Source organism: Alternaria conjuncta, assembly GCF_024043145.1.
Source record: "Alternaria conjuncta strain BMP 0040 chromosome Unknown scaffold_10, whole genome shotgun sequence".
NCBI classification, from domain to species: domain Eukaryota; kingdom Fungi; phylum Ascomycota; class Dothideomycetes; order Pleosporales; family Pleosporaceae; genus Alternaria; species Alternaria conjuncta.
This window is the reverse complement of record NW_026250099.1, coordinates 835,365-852,608: the sequence shown is the minus strand read 5'-3', so window position 1 is coordinate 852,608 and position 17,244 is coordinate 835,365. Positions and strand designations below refer to the sequence as shown.

General features: G+C 52.3%; 7 protein-coding genes across 7 annotated transcripts; 3 read left to right on the top strand and 4 right to left on the bottom strand.

The window, feature by feature from the left end:
- Nucleotides 1-1,045: 1,045 nt before the first annotated feature.
- J4E85_007346 (uncharacterized protein) lies at nt 1,046-3,781 on the top strand (the record flags this gene model as incomplete). The annotated part of the gene is made up of 6 exons (XM_051471578.1): nt 1,046-1,169; nt 1,218-1,477; nt 1,526-1,786; nt 1,851-2,352; nt 2,405-3,049; nt 3,105-3,781. 6 exons carry the CDS (start codon nt 1,046-1,048, stop codon nt 3,779-3,781), a joined length of 2,469 nt encoding a protein of 822 aa, XP_051324652.1.
- A 683-nt stretch (nt 3,782-4,464) lies between these two features.
- On the top strand, nt 4,465-4,862 carry J4E85_007345 (uncharacterized protein; the record flags this gene model as incomplete). Its single annotated transcript, XM_051471577.1, has 2 exons — nt 4,465-4,495; nt 4,567-4,862. 2 exons carry the CDS (start codon nt 4,465-4,467, stop codon nt 4,860-4,862), a joined length of 327 nt encoding a protein of 108 aa, XP_051324651.1.
- A 213-nt stretch (nt 4,863-5,075) lies between these two features.
- On the bottom strand, nt 5,076-5,861 carry J4E85_007344 (uncharacterized protein; the record flags this gene model as incomplete). Its single annotated transcript, XM_051471576.1, has 1 exon — nt 5,076-5,861. The coding sequence occupies one exon, from the start codon at nt 5,859-5,861 to the stop codon at nt 5,076-5,078; it is 786 nt and encodes a 261-aa protein (XP_051324650.1).
- A 302-nt stretch (nt 5,862-6,163) lies between these two features.
- Nucleotides 6,164-7,300, bottom strand: J4E85_007343 (uncharacterized protein; the record flags this gene model as incomplete). Its single annotated transcript, XM_051471575.1, has 2 exons — nt 6,164-7,130; nt 7,194-7,300. 2 exons carry the CDS (start codon nt 7,298-7,300, stop codon nt 6,164-6,166), a joined length of 1,074 nt encoding a protein of 357 aa, XP_051324649.1.
- Nucleotides 7,301-7,890: 590 nt separating this feature from the next.
- Nucleotides 7,891-8,820, bottom strand: J4E85_007342 (uncharacterized protein; the record flags this gene model as incomplete). The annotated part of the gene is made up of 2 exons (XM_051471574.1): nt 7,891-7,953; nt 8,050-8,820. 2 exons carry the CDS (start codon nt 8,818-8,820, stop codon nt 7,891-7,893), a joined length of 834 nt encoding a protein of 277 aa, XP_051324648.1.
- Nucleotides 8,821-9,565: 745 nt separating this feature from the next.
- J4E85_007341 (uncharacterized protein) lies at nt 9,566-10,654 on the bottom strand (the record flags this gene model as incomplete). Its single annotated transcript, XM_051471573.1, has 1 exon — nt 9,566-10,654. The coding sequence occupies one exon, from the start codon at nt 10,652-10,654 to the stop codon at nt 9,566-9,568; it is 1,089 nt and encodes a 362-aa protein (XP_051324647.1).
- A 4,921-nt stretch (nt 10,655-15,575) lies between these two features.
- Nucleotides 15,576-17,003, top strand: J4E85_007340 (uncharacterized protein; the record flags this gene model as incomplete). The annotated part of the gene is made up of 1 exon (XM_051471572.1): nt 15,576-17,003. One exon carries the CDS (start codon nt 15,576-15,578, stop codon nt 17,001-17,003), a length of 1,428 nt encoding a protein of 475 aa, XP_051324646.1.
- Nucleotides 17,004-17,244: the final 241 nt, after the last annotated feature.

Sequence of the window (17,244 nt, the reverse complement as noted above, 5' to 3'; positions counted from 1 at the left end):
GAGGGCGGCGTATTCTCCATGTCTAAGTTTCGGGATCTAAACCTTGCTCTGTAGGCCAACCAGCAATCAGGCAGCTGGAATCGGAGACAAAGTTTGCGGAGCAGATCGGCCAGCCTAGCTCGTTCGGGTTCGCACTCGCCATCGACTAAATCAACACCATCTCCCCTCCTAAATTTTCTCTACACCAACTTCATGTTTTGTGTAGTGTAGGGCATCTGCGCTAGGGCCCAAACTTATGCGTTGGAGCCCACCATCCAGGATACCAGAGAGCCGGCACTTCCAGACGACTTCGATCGAGGCATTTACCTCGGAGTTTTGGCCTTCGCAGCAATGACCTGCACGTATGCACAAGGTTCGCCATCTTATCTCGTAGATCGAAATCGAAAGAGGAAGACATGTGAGGAGCTCCGATGCTCACAGTGAGTGACGCGCATGCCTGATGGGCCTAACAAGATAGGCTTCAGGATTCAGCACAAAGACAAGCGACGTGTCTTGACCATTGGTGTTGATGTAGTGTTGTCATGTACAAACGTTGAGGTTTGGAGGGTGTCGGCTCGATCAGTCGGGATTGGTGCTGAAGGCGTGGCCAATAAGTGATTATTGTCCGGCTGGAGAGGGGGCTGGGACAAGCAAGTGCTGTCGGGGTGCATTTCTGAACGTATGCGTCTCGTCGAAGAAGAGAATGCGCGTTTTCCGAGCGCCGGGCGCGAAGTTGGGAGTTTGATAGAAGCGATAAGAGACGCGCCCTTCCCCTCGGAAGATGATTCCGAAGATGCGCACGTGCTCGACCACGTGATGCTCTCCGCATCTTGGCAGGGAAGAGGGACCTGAGAGGCGACGTCATAACCCACTGCAACTGCTCTCTATCTACGAAGGATTCATTGACGATGTAACCTTAGAGCTCAATCAGGATGTACAACCGACCACGCCCGCGTGTGGAGCGATGCGCGCATGCGGGGTACCTTGGAAAGCGGTGCACCAACGGCTGAGATGCATAAGAAGTAAAGAGACCACGACTCACCCAGCTACATCAACTGTCCTCAAGATGTTGGGAACCGGGTTATTGTCTCTGCTGGTACTTGCGCCATGCGCACTTTCACAAGATGTCGACTATTCGCAGTTTGTGAATCCATTCATCGGGACTGAAGGCGGGATACCTGGTTACGCATGCAAGATGCCCAGAAACCTACATCAAGCTCACTTCTAACTGATACTAGACGGTGGCGGTGATGTATTCGTGGGTGGCGCAGTACCATTTGGCATGGTCAAACTGGGTATCGACACGTATGAAGAGCCCATCAACCAGAGTGCGCTCAACGGCGGATATACACCTCAAGGCCATGTGACCGGCATCAGCTTGATGCACCAGTCAGGAACCGGCGGTGGATCGAAATATGGATATCCGTCCCAGATGCCGTTGACGAGCATTGATAGCGATGTCAATTTGCTGGACAACCGAACTTACTGGCAGGATCGAGTAGGGTCGTCAAGCGTAGGGGAAAGGCAGCTTCTGACAAGCATCTAGGTTGGCGAAGACGTTGCGCAAGTTGGTTACTTCCGTACCGAGCTCGAATCTGGTATCATGGTGGAACTCGCGGCCTCTCGACACGCAGGATTATACCATTACACATACCCGTCTTCGTCCGAGAAGCACGTTCTGGTTGACCTGTCGCATTACCTACCCCATCTGACTCGCTCGTGGGATTCGCAATTCTACACAGGTGGCGAGATTGAGATTCAACCGAACAACAGCACATACACTGGATACACGTCCATAGCAGGTGGGGTAAGTCCTGCCTGTACGAAGTGCATGTGAGACATATACTGACTTCGTACCTCTACTTCTGCAGTGGAACACAGGCGCACCCGTGACCATATACGTGTGCGGCGAGTTCGATAGTATGCCTGACGAGGCACGTGCTTTCAAGGGGAAGAACACATTCCCTGTCGGTCGACACTTCCGGTCGTTCAATAATGGCACAACACCTCGGCCTACGTACATTGGATCAACAGCCCGGTCAGGGCCGATGAACGACCGCGTTGGAGCTGTATTCACTTGGACTGATGCCACCGAGATCAAATCGCGAGTAGGCATCTCCTTCATGTCTGTTGACAAGGCATGTTCGTACAAGAACGCCGAGCTCTCTTCGTGGTCAATCGAGGATACCGCGCAAGCGACGCGTGACGAATGGAACCGCGATGTCTTTTCCAAGATTCGTGTTGACACTTCGGAGTCGGCAAACAAGACCAGGCTGGCGTTGCTATACTCCAGCTTGTATTTCATGCACCTAATACCTAGCGAGCGTGTAGGCGAGAACCCGCTGTGGGAATCGGATGAGCCATATTGGGATGGTAAGTCTGGCTGTACGAAATGCATGTGAGACATATACTGACTTAGTGTAAGACTTTTACACTATGTGGGATCTGTTCCGGAACCAGGTATCGCTTTGGCACCTCATTCAGCCAAGCTACTACGAGTCTATGATCCGCTCTCTGATCGACATGTTCAAGCAAGAAGGCTACCTTCCGGATGGTCGATCTGGCAATTACAACGGTCTGGTCCAGGGAGGATCGAACGCCGACAACGTCCTGGCAGATGCCTACGTCAAGGGCTTGACGGGTATGATCAACTGGACGGAAGGCTATGCAGCAGTCAAGAAGGATGCCGATGTCTTGCCTTTCTTCGACGAGAACCCAGTCGATCCGTATGGGTCGTTGAAGGAAGGACGTGGCGCGCTGAAAGACTGGATAGAACTCGGCTACGTCTCGGCTGATCGCAGCACGCGTGCAGTCTCAAAGACAGTAGAGTACTCACTCAATGATTTTGCTGTCAGTCAGATCGCAGCTGGTGAAGCGCCTGGCGATCGTGACCTCTACCTCCGTCGGTCCGCAGGCTGGCAGATGAGCTGGGATCCTGAGTCTGCGAGTCGTAACTTTTCCGGTTTCGTTATGCCGCGATACGCGAACGGCACTTTCCACAAGACGTACGATATTACTGACTGCGGCGACTGTAACTGGGAGGATGAGAGCTACGAAGGTACTGCTTTTGGTGAGTCGCTTCTCGCGTTCATTTATCTTCTACTTGCACACTAACAGCAGGTTAGAGTATTCTTTTGTCGTTCCTCACGACATCTCGCGCGTTATCACGCTAATGGGAGGCCCTTCCCACTTTGAAGAACGCCTCGACTACGTATTCCAACCAAACACGTCTGGCGTAGACCTCGGCGTAAACGGACTTGGAATCACCACCATCAACAACGTCGCAAACGAACCCGACTTCGAAACACCGTATCTATACAACTACCTCAACAAGCAATGGAAGAGCGTCGAGCGAAGCCGACAGCTTGCTAATGACTTCTACTTCAACACAACCAACGGTATACCCGGGAACAGCGATGCTGGAGCCCTGAATTGCTGGCTCATATGGCAGATGCTTGGATTGTATCCTATAGTCACTACGCCTATATATCTCCTGGAAAGTCCTTGGTTCTCCGATATCAACATTACTGTCAATCATGACAAGACGCTTAGGATCAGGGCCGAGGGATTGGACGATGGAGATGGAAAGCAGGGGTACTACGTCCAGGGCGTGAGCATTAACGGACAGGATTGGGGAAAGAATTGGTTCGAGCATGAAGACGCGGGTGGCATCATGACCGAGGGGGGCGAGATTGTTTTCAGGCTTGGAGAGCAACAGACTGTGTGGGAGTCAGGCGATGTACCGCCCAGTCCTGGGCACCAGGTTATTGATGTTGGTGAGAGCGCACAGTTCTCCAACTGATGCAGCACAGCATTGCGCCAACCTGCGTTGTGACGGTATAGATGGTGGTAGGCAATTACGATGAGGGAGACTATCAATACATGTTCGTGATATCAACCTCTAAACATCAAACTCCCCGCCAAGACATCCGACACATCTGACACACTCCGCACACCCTCCGATCACGTGAACCACTCTGAAACGCCTCCTGCGACAGCAGAACAAGACCCATCCGCCACGGCATTGACCCCGCTGATAGGCCAGAACACATCAACCACAGGACGCGTCACCAGCAAACCGCACAATAGTACAAGTCAGGTGCAAGTCACCCAACAGCATGAATCATGCACGATATATCCGCACTCATTATAGGTACCTCGCCTCCGACACCCGGCGCCTGAATTCGCAGGCGACAAGGCGATCACACAGCGACAGCCTCAGCGCCACGGAGAGCATGACACGATGCACTGGAAGCGTACTGCGGGGTGTACATCGCGGGTGCCTGAGGAAAAGCATAAGAAGGCTGTCTTGCCCATCGTGTTGAGAGACCATCAAGCAACATCTCTTTCGCACTACAAACAACCCACTTCTATTCCATTCTTTCTTTGCGTCTGTGACTGCAAAAACTGACCTGGTGTCATTCGTTCAAACGTACTATACATAATCTACCTCCCGATCATTATTCGATACCCAAAATCAGCAATATGCGTTTCTCCATCGCTACTCTTATCACCTGTAAGCTTCCCCATCCCTCTTTCCGAACTTCGCACAAACTCAAAGTAATGATATACTAACCCCTCCCCCAGTGGCCGCCGTCTCCATGGCGCAAGTCACGCCCAACAACGCCGGCGCCAAGAACGTCGGTGCAGGCGACGGTTCGCAGTTCATCACCGGCGGATGCGTGTCGGATGCTGATTGCAGCTCCGCCTGCTGCAGTCAGGTCGCTGCGACCGGCGACGGCGTGTGCTCTGCTGAGGCGGCTAGCCAGCAGAACGGAAAGACTGGTTGTGGATTCACGGACCCGAATGCGGATGCGGTGATTGCGGCGGCGCAGGACCAGGTTGCGCAGCAGGGATTCAAGAGGGTTGTTCGTAGCGAGTAGGGTGTTGCCTTGAAGGAGGTGGTGGTGTTGCGTCAATGATAAGATGGTTTGACGGTGGTTGTAGTGTGCCCTGGCTGTGATGTCTCTTCTCGTGATGTGCACCAAGTTCAACTAGTTCATGCGCATTTTAGAATTCGCTCCAGATCGAATCACGTCTTCGACGTGGAGCGGATTCTAAAATGCGCATGAACTAGTTGATCTGTGATGATGTCCTCAATGAGCATATCCGCTTCCAGCCCCAAAAGCCGCCCACAGCCGAGCCACCCAAAGCGCCAATATCAACTCCCGACATGTCTGATCGAGATCGTGCCTCAGCTCTATCGTCGGCATCTTGCCTCCAGGTCCCATCTTCAACACCTCCGTCGCAACGACATGGCCCTCACTGTCTTTCCACTGGCTAGGTTCCAGTTCGTTCTTCCTTTGCTTAAGCGCCTTTGTGAACCCCCCTGGCTTCCCACAAGTCATAATCTCATTCGGCCGACTGCCCTGCGTGGGCATATGCACGACATGCCACCGGCGCAGTCCGAAGCGCAGTTGTAGAGCGCCGGGTAGTGTGCTACCTGCTTTGCCTTGGATGTAATACTCGTTGATGAGGAAGGGCGGGTCGTGGGCTTCGTATAGCACGCTGCTGCTGTCGAAGGCGACGGTCGGTGCGCCGGATTGGAGGAACGTGATCTCTTCGGCTTTTAGCCTCCGTATCCGCAGTTTGTTTATTCGCGCATCGAGGAGGGAGGAGAGTTGGTAGGCGGGCGCGTTCGGCGTGTGGATGAAAGTGCCGTAGATGGTGAAGGTCGTGGCCTTTTCGTCGACGGTGGCGTATGCGGGCGGTAACTCGGGCGGAGGCGATGCTGGTACGATGGTGGGTGTTGGCTCTGGATCGACAGCAGATTGTTCGGCAGCGGCGGGCTCGGGAGGAGGTTGTGGTACTGTGGTGGGCGGAGGCGCGACGACAGCTTCTTCGTATGAGGGTATTGGCGCGTTGATGTTTGGGCGAGACATGGCTGCGAGAACCAGAAAACGCACGCAAGCAGTTACTCAGTCTGGCTGGCAGTGCTCAAAGAATTGCACAAGATGAGATTTCAGAGGCTGTGTTCCGCCAAGCATGCTGTCGTATTGATTGATTGATGATGTGAACACGGCAAGCCCGGCGTGACGTACTTCATCCACAACCTCGGCTTCTTCCGCCTGCCAAGACCCCACACCTGCAGTCTCTCCCCACGTCACACCACGAGTCCCACGGCAGTCGCGTGTGGACCCTATACGCATACGAGCCAGACTACTAGAAACGCAGCACTCGGCCATCATGTTGGTGGCTCTTTGCATCTGTGCATGTTTGTCCAACAAGCCAAGTCGATCATGCGAATCTCGTGGCCCTTCTCCTGCAACTCAAGCAAGAGTGGTTTTGCTCGATCAAGAAACTCGGCGCCGCGCTTACTATCAGCAGGAAAAATCGAAAGTGAGACAGTTACGCCGAGGCTGGCTGAGTTCAAGATCTTTCTCAAATCTCCAATAGTCTTCTCGATATCTGACTCAATCCTCCAACTATTGTCAAAACGCATGGCGAAGGTGATGCGGCCGGTGATGGTTATGGGGAGTACACCCGCATCGATGTTCGACCACCACGGAAGCTTTGCGAGAATATCGTGAATAGACAACGGCTGCAACGTGCAGATGTACTTCTGAATGATGAACGTCGATCTCCAATGGAATCTTTCGAGGATCTCATCAGCTAGTGGGTGGGTGGTTGATATCATGGGGTATGGACAGCCGATTGGTGGAGTAGGTATAGTGCCGTCCGATGCTCCTTTGTGGATGGAGAAGCCAGTGTTGTTTGTTGCTAACTTGATAGTGTAAGTGTTCTCCCTAGGGAGCAGATGGTCGTATACCATGTCCCTAACCTCCCGTGGTAGCTTCCCTGCTGGTAGCGATCCAAACATTCTGTCGAGGAGACCAGGGTGTACGAGCTTCGCGTACCCTCCGAGGACATCTGCGAGCGTCTGGTGGATGTACAGTTCCTTCGGTTCGATCTCGGAACGCTTCCGAAGCTCTGCATTGATACGACGCTCTGCCAAACCAAGCTTCATCGTAGCTCCGTCCTTGCTGACTGGATCTGCGAGGGACGCTGGACCGCTTCGAGTATTTGGATGAAGTCGTTCCTCGATGCCCTCGAGAGTCGAAAGCTGCTTTTCTTTCCACGAGTACAGCTCTTGCAGCGTACAGTCAAGTCTTTCCTTCTCAGCTCTCAGTCTCTCCGCAATGACATGTAGACTGGCATCCTGGACGTTAGCTGAGGTTATTTACGCAACGTTACGACAGAAAGCCCTGACTGACCTGAAAGCTCGGAGACGGTAGTGCGCATACTCCGTCGAGGCAAGCGAACAGCGTCCGAAGACATCTACGAAGCCGAGTTGGTCACCAGTGGTATGGGTTGTGAACATGGCGAACACCTGGGTAATATATTGAGTGATATGTTTTGGTGTTACGCAAAACACCAAAGGACCCAGGTATGGGTTGCGACACTCAACTAGCCGAAAAACTAGTCCCAAAGAGGCAATTTCGAAAGGCTCTGTTGCCAGTACACCAAAGAACGCGTCAACAAAGATTGAGCGACTCGTTAAGAGTTGAATGTGTTTTCACATTTCTCTACCTAGGTACTCACTTTGGCTGAAAAACTCCAATCTTCCATGCGAACGAAGGTTGAGAACTAGACCCCAATCATATCACCCGAATTCATACGACCCACACGCAAAAGAGTGCCCCCGAATGAGAAGTACCGCCACGTGCAACCCGAGAGCTCAACGGATAACGAGCCTTGCGATTGACGTAATTTGAACCGGCCAAGCTACTAGTTTCGCGTCCTGGGCGAAGCAGCGCTTACACTTCGTATTGCATCCGGCAAAAAGTGAAGCCACTATCTGAGCAGGGGCATACGTCGTCTTAGGAATTATTCATTTATTAGGATTCAGCAGTGTATATACAGTAAATGCAACACGCATTATAGCCCTTCCTGGTATCGTGTTCACATCATCTAACCCTCCGCCCTCATCTCCGTCTTCTCCCCAGCATCCAGATTACGTCCTGAAGGGTACATCTGATGCGGAGATCGCCTCATATACTCGCGGACTTTCACCTATTGAATCTGATTAGTGCCATACATTCTTATACAAGACTCAGGTTGACGACATACCTTACGGAACTGCCGGCGATTAGTCCACGTATCGGTGAACGTGGCGCTTCCCTCCCCCGCCGTCCATGTCCACCCGCTAATCCTATCGTCCAAGTGAATCTGGTGGCCTCGAGCCTTCAAGGCCGTCAGGCTCGGGAATATGACCTCCATGATGATATGAACGTTCTCGTTATGAACAGCGGCATCGATCTCGGTCCCAACATTCGAGACTGATAGTCGTTCGGTAGTAGCTAACATGGCTTGGCGTATAGTTGGGTCGGTGGGAAGTAGACACTCATATCCTTTACGCGTAGGACCAATTTGGGAATGCCAGTACATCTCTTTGCTAGGGAAGATCACTTGGATACGTGCTCGGGTATTGGTGAGTTGCTGTAGTAGGTCGAAGTGCTGACGGAGTAGAATTCTACGCTCTTCAACCTGGTAAATGTCCTCGGGCATGTAGATGCTGATTGTGGAGAGCCAGCGTTTTGGTACGATATCTTGCTTCCACGCATCTTGGTTGAGAACCCTGCTTATTAGCGCGTCGTGTTGGATATTGAATTGGCCACGTCGGTAACGAAGTTGTGGGATCTCTAGAGCTGACTCTTTGCCGACGATGGATGGATCGATGTAGTAAGGATCTTGGCCTCGATCCACGACACTAGCTGCCATGTTGGTCCGGTGGAAAAATGTAGAGCGTGGTTCGTTGGTCGTCTTCAGTACGTATCTACTGCCCTCCAACCAGATGTCAAACGACGGGTTCTCGAAATCCATCAGCTCAGCGTAGACCATGTCACGCAGCTCTCGCGGTAGGTGATCTTGCACGGCCTGTAGTATTGGTGGGGTCTCTAGACGGGAGCATTCAACAGCGGTGTGATACAGACGACCCTTAGCTTTTCGCAGTTGCGCCCTTAGTCTTACACGTCGGGCGCCGTGTCCCTTGGGGCATGCAGTAAAGGTGAAATTAACGACGGTACTTTGAAGTGGTTTAATCTTCTTGGCGGCTCTGCATGTTCGTCAGCGTGCGGTCCATCTTCATTTGGTGATGGAAATCACTGGTATCCATCTGCACGCAGCTCCACAAGCGTCGGAACCTTGCGTGTTTTCGTATAAACCATGGTTGACTGCTATCTTGGTGCGACTTGGGCGAGGTTGACGTATTTGCGCGTTGGAGTTGGCCGTTACGAAACTGGGAGCTGGCCCTGGGTGTGGAGCGGCGTTCATATATACCCAGAAGGTGGAGGCGATAAACATCCCGTGATGTGGACGGACCACAAAGTGGATAAATGAATGAGCGATCTCTATCTAATATGCGCTGAACACCAGACCTTATACAAGAGAACTAAAAAGGTTGCCGACTACACTAAGACAAAACCAAGCAAAATAGGTGACCTAACACTGATGTAGGCTCTAGGGTGTCTAACCTTTTTCTAGGCTGACGTGACAAGAAAGAACAACGCTAATGAATGTGGTCGTAATTAGACGAGTTGAGGTACATCCCGATACAAAAGTCACAGTAACACCGTCGTCGTAAGCACTACCAGAACTCCAAAACAACATACCACCTGATCACACTGCCTACCAAGAAAGCCCAGCTCCCCGCCATTGCCGCTATAGCTGCATGCACCTTGCCCCGTTCCTCATTCTCCCCACCCTGGAAGAGAAAGAAACCAGCCATCATGAAACCGAGCCCACCAAGCGCATTGAGAATGGCGCTCTGCCAATCCGAGTGGAAGAACCTGGGCTTGTACCAGCGCTCTTGTTCGGAGAACGCCAGCATGGCGTTCGCGATCAAGAACAGCGCGCCGTGTATCACCTGCGGCCCGAAAACGATGTAACCAAAGAGAGGGTCTTCTTCTGGGACGACGCCGGGGAAGTCGACGATGCCAGCGAACATAAAGATGATGCCCCCAAAGAGAACGATGAGACCAGCCTGGAAGGCCAAGTTGGTGGCCGACAACTCCCATACCTTCTCCCATGACGGTATCCATTTGAACTCCGGTGTGCCGAGGAGCGCTGGCCGGTATCTGACTTTCTCAGGCTCCAACTTTGACGTTTCGAGCGTACCGCGGTCTGCATTGAGAGCACTGAAGGTGTCGAAGATGCCTGCGACGAAGAAGAAGATCGATCCGATCAGTATTGTACTAGGAACGGCGACAGTCTCTTCCGTTTCGAACTCGGTGGAGGGGTTGAGGCGAGGTAGTAGATCGAAGGTGGCGTTGATGACGAGGTCGATAGATCCAATGAGGAAGATGATCGCTACGAGGTAGATAGGGTCGCGGTAAGGAAAGACGGTGAACATGGATTTTAGCCGCACTTTAAAAGAGCTGCTGTTGTCCCATTCCATAACTGAAGTGGTGTCGAGATAGCGGTCGTCGATGTATGCTTGGCTGTTATCGGCGTTGCGTTCGACATCGAAAAAGGTCGGCTGTGAGGTACGCTCGGAGTGGCATTTCTCGCGGTGTTCAATGTGGTCGACATGGACGAAGGATTGGAGCTTCTCGGTTGAAGCGGGGCGTGGTTGAAGATCGATCGATAACGTCTCCGATATGCTATGTGGGCGAGGGGTCATGCTCATCCGCGCCTGGCGGATGTACGAAGCACGGATCGTTGCTGAGGCATTCATGTCGGGCCAAGACAGCGGTAAGGACAGTATTAAAGATTAGAAGTTATCGGTACTTGTACTAGGAAATTGAACGAAGGACACAATTCGACACGGTAGGCTTATAGAAAAGAAAGCATCCTCAATAGGCCCTTATGGGATCCCATACCCAGCGCAATCAAACGTTAGTTGGGTGTTGCTGTGTTGATCGCGCGCTCAGACGCCCAAGCCCAAGACTTCACATGTCTGACCCACGAGCTTCGTCATGCTTTTGGCCAACAAGCATCGAGTATTGATGCTGTCAAGCTCAACCAAGCTTTGTGAAGTGGTGCTTGTTTCCCACTTGTTTTTGAAGTGGGTCGAACAGTACGTGGCGCCGTCCCGGATGGAGGAGTGCCGCCACCTGTGTGTGGCAGTGAACTGTTCGGAGTGAGAGATGTCGGTTTCAGTATTTGCATCGTATGAGACATCGGCCCAAAATAGGGGCGACTAGACGAAAAGGGCCCGGATCGCCGGCAGGCGCCGCTCGGACCGATCACCTTCAGGCACTAGTGCAGTGTGCGCTTCATCCTGGAGGTCGATCTGGAAAGATAGTGGGTTGAAACATTCTTGCCAACTCAAGGCCACGCAAGCAGAAGAAAGGCAAGCGCTCATGGCATGGTGATGTTCAAGAGCGGCACCAACGCGGTTGCTCATGGCTCATTCTGGTACTCAAACGCTGGCCTCTGAAACCGAATCGCTGCGCCGTCTTCGAGGTAGAGGTTGTCCCTGTCGCATCGATAGGCCTGTCGGGGGCATTGAGTATATCAACGCTGTCGCGCACGAAGATGCGTGCCGGCGGATGCCGTGGAAGATCCGCGCAGTGACCGTCTCTGGATTATCAATGCACTCTGGACCTGAGTAATGCAAGGAGTGGGCAATGGGCATGCACTGTGCTGGCGGGTTTCTCATCTTGCGTCGGGATCGCCTGGTGTTGTCACTGTTGACGAAGCTGCCGTTCAGACGAGTGGGTGAGAGCGGTCTCGGCTGGAAGGCGGTGCTGACATCATCCGCTAGGCTGGGTCAAGGAGCGGCCCTCCCATCCTCTCAAGGTTTTGGCGGTGGCGGCTTTCGCGACCCATCACAACAACGCTCTCCGCGAACGACTTCTGGCCCACCTTCTATCTTATTGATTCATCAGCACGCTTCAAGCGCTCCGTGCTTGATCGACATCACTATAGTATTCGTCACATGAGCGGTCCGCTTACTGATACCTTCTATAATCTCGATCGCCCTCAGTTTCGAGCGCATCACCTGCTCAGTAGTGGACCGAATACAAGAATAGGCACCTTATCTACTTCAAACCCCGAATCGCAAGATAAGACAGCTTCAAGCGCCGAGTCACATTGTCGGTACCTGGGAAGGATGCACGCTTGGCCTTGGGATGGGTTTCCGGGGTCTGCACGAAGACCTAAGAAAAGACGCGCCACGTTACGCGAACCCAAGACAACCGCACCCAACCTCAGCCTACATAGCCGGAACCGTCGTCTTCACCGTTCTAGGAAGTCCGGTGTGGCGTTCTACTTCAGAGACAAGGCTACAGCGACAAGGCTACAGCGACAAGGCTACGAGGCGAAGTAATGACCACCAGTTGATGGAGTGCACAGCAGCCTTGCAAACCTTGTACGACTTCACCGGCGTTGAACCCTAGCGATCCGCAGCTGCTGCGTAGACCGCGGCAAACATCCTCCTGCCAGCGATGATCATTCAAGGAACATGTTTCGCGATTTGGTCACTTCGTACCGTTCACCAGCGTTCATGCGCGTCTACGTTGAGGGCGCGGGAGGATGGCCCCGCGCCCCAACGCGCATACCCGCCGGAAGGAACGTAGCGCATGTCAGCCGCGCCATCCATCAGCAGCATCTACAAATCATCGCAAGCGCCTATACACCCCAAGATTAGATGCATGACGCAGCGTTGCCGAGTCGCCTATGCGCTTACCAGTGCATCGCAGGACGCTAATCCTGCAAAAGAGGCAGAGGGGTTCTGAACAGCGAACAAGAGACGCCGAGGTCCTATTTACCCAGGATAAAAGTGTAGCAGCTTGAGATGAACTGCCGAACTGAACGTCAAGGTAAGCAGTACCGAGAAAGTGCTGTAGCGATATTCTAGGATTGATCGCCTCGTGTACTGTTTTTGGCCCGCACCCTGGACGACTCGAAGCACACGCAAGGCTCTGCTTCACACATAATTCGCCTTACCAGCTACAGCCTTTCTGCTTCATGACCTGCTCTTTCGTCATGCTTAGGGTGATATGGGGTAAGAAGGTCTGACCATTTCACTATTTCCTTATCGTTTCCTTCTGGGCCAGTTTCCTGGACGTTGTCCATCTTTCCCTTATGTCGAATATGCAGTTACCGAGTGGATATTTTCTGCCCCGAAGTACATCAGCCAGCCCCATCGACCGAGCAAATACCATCAGGGCTGCATCATGGGCCATTCTTATCATCACGATGATGGTTTTCGGAGCACGGCAGATAATGAAAGTTGTTGTCTTTCGGAGAATGGCGCTCGATGATCTTTTGATATTTATCGCTTTTGTAAGTTGCACAACCTATCTCTCGAACTTTGCTCATGCATGCAGTCCTTTGCCGTCAGTCTTTCAATCATAGCCCTTGTCCTGTCGTTCGAAGGTCTCGGCACTGTTGGTCCGTTGACCTCCGAGCAAGCCATCTTCCTCATGAAAGGGTACTATTCGTCTGAGATTGTCTACATCGTAGCCATTGGCTTCGCGAAGTTATCAATCTTGGTAATATTTTACAATGTCGTCGTAACGCAACGCATCATCCGCCGAGCCGTGGTAGCTTTCAGTGCGGTAGTGTCAGTCTGGACAGTGGCGTCGCTTGTCGCAATTGCGTTTCAGTGCCAGCTACCTCGACCTTGGCAGTTTGTTGGCCCAAGATGCTTCAACTCGGTATGCAACATGGGACCCAATCAAACACGGTCTGAAAGCTGACCTGAATAGCGCATCTTTTGGATCGTCTATTGTATCGTCGATATTTCCAGCGAAGTCGCAATCATTATGCTCTCCATACACCTCGTAGCATACCTACAAGTACGGCTCTCAAGGAAATTTGCAGTCATTGCATGCTTTGCGCCGCGCATGCTGGTGCTGATTTTGGCAATTGTTCGTCTCGTTTTGCTATTCCCGGCTACGCTCCATGGCGATCCTCAATACCGACTCTGGGTGCCGACGATCGTATCGCAAGCCCATGTATGCCTCAGCATCGCAACTGCCAGCATTCCATACATGGTGCCCTTCTTCAAAGGTATGGATGGTGACTTGCGAAGGACTCACTCGACGAAGAGTCGCCTCCATCTCATCGATGAAGAGACAGGGCGCTCAAGGTCCTCGTTGTGGTTTCGTCGACACAATAAGACCAAGGCTCTTGAACTCTGGAACCCGACTGCAGATGCCATTGTCCCATACAATCGCGTGCCGCAGCTCTCGCCTTATATTCCCGCTCCGAGACCTTTATCGCCTTTATCGCCTCCTCGGCCGCAGACGCCGCTCGGCAAGCAGGCTAGCGTTCGCGGTTTGAACATATACATCCCATGTCGAGATCCTCGGCGGCAACGAAGCTTAGATTGGGCGAGCCCACGCACAGAAAGCTCGGGCGTGCTTTCGCCATCGTGCGCATCACCACAAGCTCTGCTTCCGCAATCATTCATCCCTTCTAGGAAGGCACCCAGCCCACCAACAAAGATCTACAGTCCCAGACCAACTTCCTCAAGCTCATGCTACTCCAGTCGCACCCCAACACCGGCTTTGACTACGCCATATGCGGAACGTTTTTCGCTGTTCCCGGCTCAAAGCTCCTCTTCCGTCTCACCGCAGCCACAGTATAGCCCATCTCGGGTGCCACCAATTCGAGCAATGCGATCGCAAACGATATCTGCGGGCGTAAGGTCTCCTGATCCGACAGTCCTGAAGAGTCCTTCCGGTCCAGGGGCACTCACAACACGGTCGTCCAGCCGTGCGCAGCCTCGGAAGTTCAGTACCACAACGCATCTTCAGACACCACCGTTGATGACCACATATGAGGGGACTGGAATCAGACCCGGTTCGATACAAGACCTAACATCCCCCATGGGTGCAGCAATCAATGGCTGGTTTAGCAGTGCCAAGACAGACTATCCTTCGCCATCGTCACCCATGGAGGCCCCACCGAATTGGCAACCCAAGACCGATCAATATGAGCTTTCACCAATGCGCTCAGTCACTCACCCAAGATCGCCACCTCCAAATCATATGCGCTCACATGCTCGTGCAGACATATCGCACGATGCGCCGCCGCTTCGTTCGCCTCACGACACCCTACTTCACACCCGCGCTTCCAGATCGCAAACCATTCCTGCTGTACGCGATGTGCGGCATAGCCCGAGGATCGTGCATTGTGACCCCTTCTAGCTGTATATCCTTCAGTTTCTGTACCATTTTGTCCTTCGTCTTGCATCTGGGCGGCGTTAAGAGGGTTCCTTCCAACAATTTGTCGCATTGAACGATACGATGATTGTATCACGAACTGTATAACATGTATTTGTACTTTCCTCTTACGGGTCTGTCTCTAGACCACAAGGTTTTGGCGGTTCTCTTCTGGCGTTCATGGAGTCGGAAGGATATGATGTTGATTGCCTCGGCATTCTCACGGCGCGTATTTGCAGCTATTTCAACAAGCTATTTCACGAAGATTCGATTCAAACGCTTTCACATTAATGTGCGCAAAAGAAGCACTTTCTCCACACGACGAGTGAATGGGTTGCGTCGTGAAACCTCGCCGCTTCCCCACTTTCACAACAATGGTAGGTGAACACTACGCTTGCAACCCATTATAAAAACTCTTAAACTTCACCCTTATCGACAATCACACCAATCGTTACTTTCAATCAACTCGGTCAAACTCTGATGTCTGCGGCATACAGCAAAACGACTGCCGACGTATTCCGTCTTTGGAAGGTCGACAGCTTCACGGATTCCTCTGGACGGACATCATGTGCCAAGGATGAACGAGAGCACTTCCGACTTCGCTGTCTTGCACTTAAAAAGGTTGTGTCAACCCTAAGGCAAGATTATCAGTCCAAGCAGGCGAAAGAAGTGGAACTCGAAGACTTCATCGCCCGGAAGCTTGAATACACGGACAACCCAGACAATGCTGCGCATGCTGCCTTGTACCAGAAGCGCCTGTTAGTCCACCAATCTACAGCTCAAACTACTAAAGAAAGACTGGCACGCGTTGAAGCAGAGCTGGACTTCGTTCTGGAGCACAATAGCGAAGCGAGGGTCTTTTGCGAACTTGTCTCCGAGAAGTTGCCCACAGAACTTGTAGACATAGTTTACGCTTTTATCGAACCCTACCCCAAGGAACTTGAAGTCGACTATGACGTCGAACACAAAGAGCCTTTGGGAGACGAATCCAGCAACGAAGAAGTCGTGGAACGAGTATACACCTCTAAGTCTCTGAATGGAGAGTTCAATGGAAAGGATTGTAGAACGCCCTGGTATCTAGACACCAACATCGTGAGCCCTGAGTTTGCCGAGGAGAAGATGAAGACGTTCCATCGCGAGACAGTTTTCTCCATCGACCGTCTAGTACACCTCACGCGCTTCCTCAACCAGAACCCATGGAGGGGATACGAGCACCTGGTCCCAAAGGAATTCGTGCGCAACATTCATCTCAAGATACCGTTAGATATGTGCCACGAGGAATGGATGGGCCCGGAAGACTCGGAAACTGAGGAAGAAAGCCAAGCATATCTGGACTCGATCTCAGGCTCTGCGGATGAAGATTTAGAATATGAAGCGTACGACTCAGTACTTGAGGAAAATCCAGAGCTGTCGTCTCTATGGCGACTTGTCGCTGGAGATACTCTCTTGAACGAGCTCGCGCCGCTACAGACCCTCACACAGAGAGGTGTTCGGATCACTATAGACGTCCGACCCAGCATGAGGACTTGGTCCTTACTTCTGCCGAAACATATCATGGAGGCATGGAGGGACTCTTCCCACGAGGGCCCATTCAAATATGAGAGGGGCGACGAAGCAGAAAATGAGTGGGAAAACACAGAAGACTTTGAACTCATTGGGCGTCTTCTGCTGCTGGTGTTGATGCAGAAGTTGCTGCCGTTCTTCCAGGATCTGGTTAAGAAGGGACAAGTCGTAACGATTCTGGATGGCCGAGAGAAGTGGTCTTGGGTCATGAGCAGGGACAGCATGAGTGTGGATGATTTGCTCGAATGTAGGCGGGCCTTTTGGGATCAGAAGCCAGAAGGCGTTTTCGGGGGCGAGGCGTTGAAGTTCCGTATACCGGCTCTTGAGGAGGTTGGAGACGTATAAGTCCTTGACGGTCAGTATGCTTGAGCAGGTCATGCGCTCCGTATGGATGTAGTGCTTCATCAATTCATGGTTTGACGTTTACATCAGTACGAAAGCGAAACTTCGCATACTTTGAGAGGTGATGTAGACGCCTGGGTCATTTCCAATGTCCTCTATGAAGTCATGGTTTGCCGTCTACATCAGTATCAACATGAAGCTTCAAACATTCTGGGAGGTGATGTAGACGTCCGGGTGATTTCCA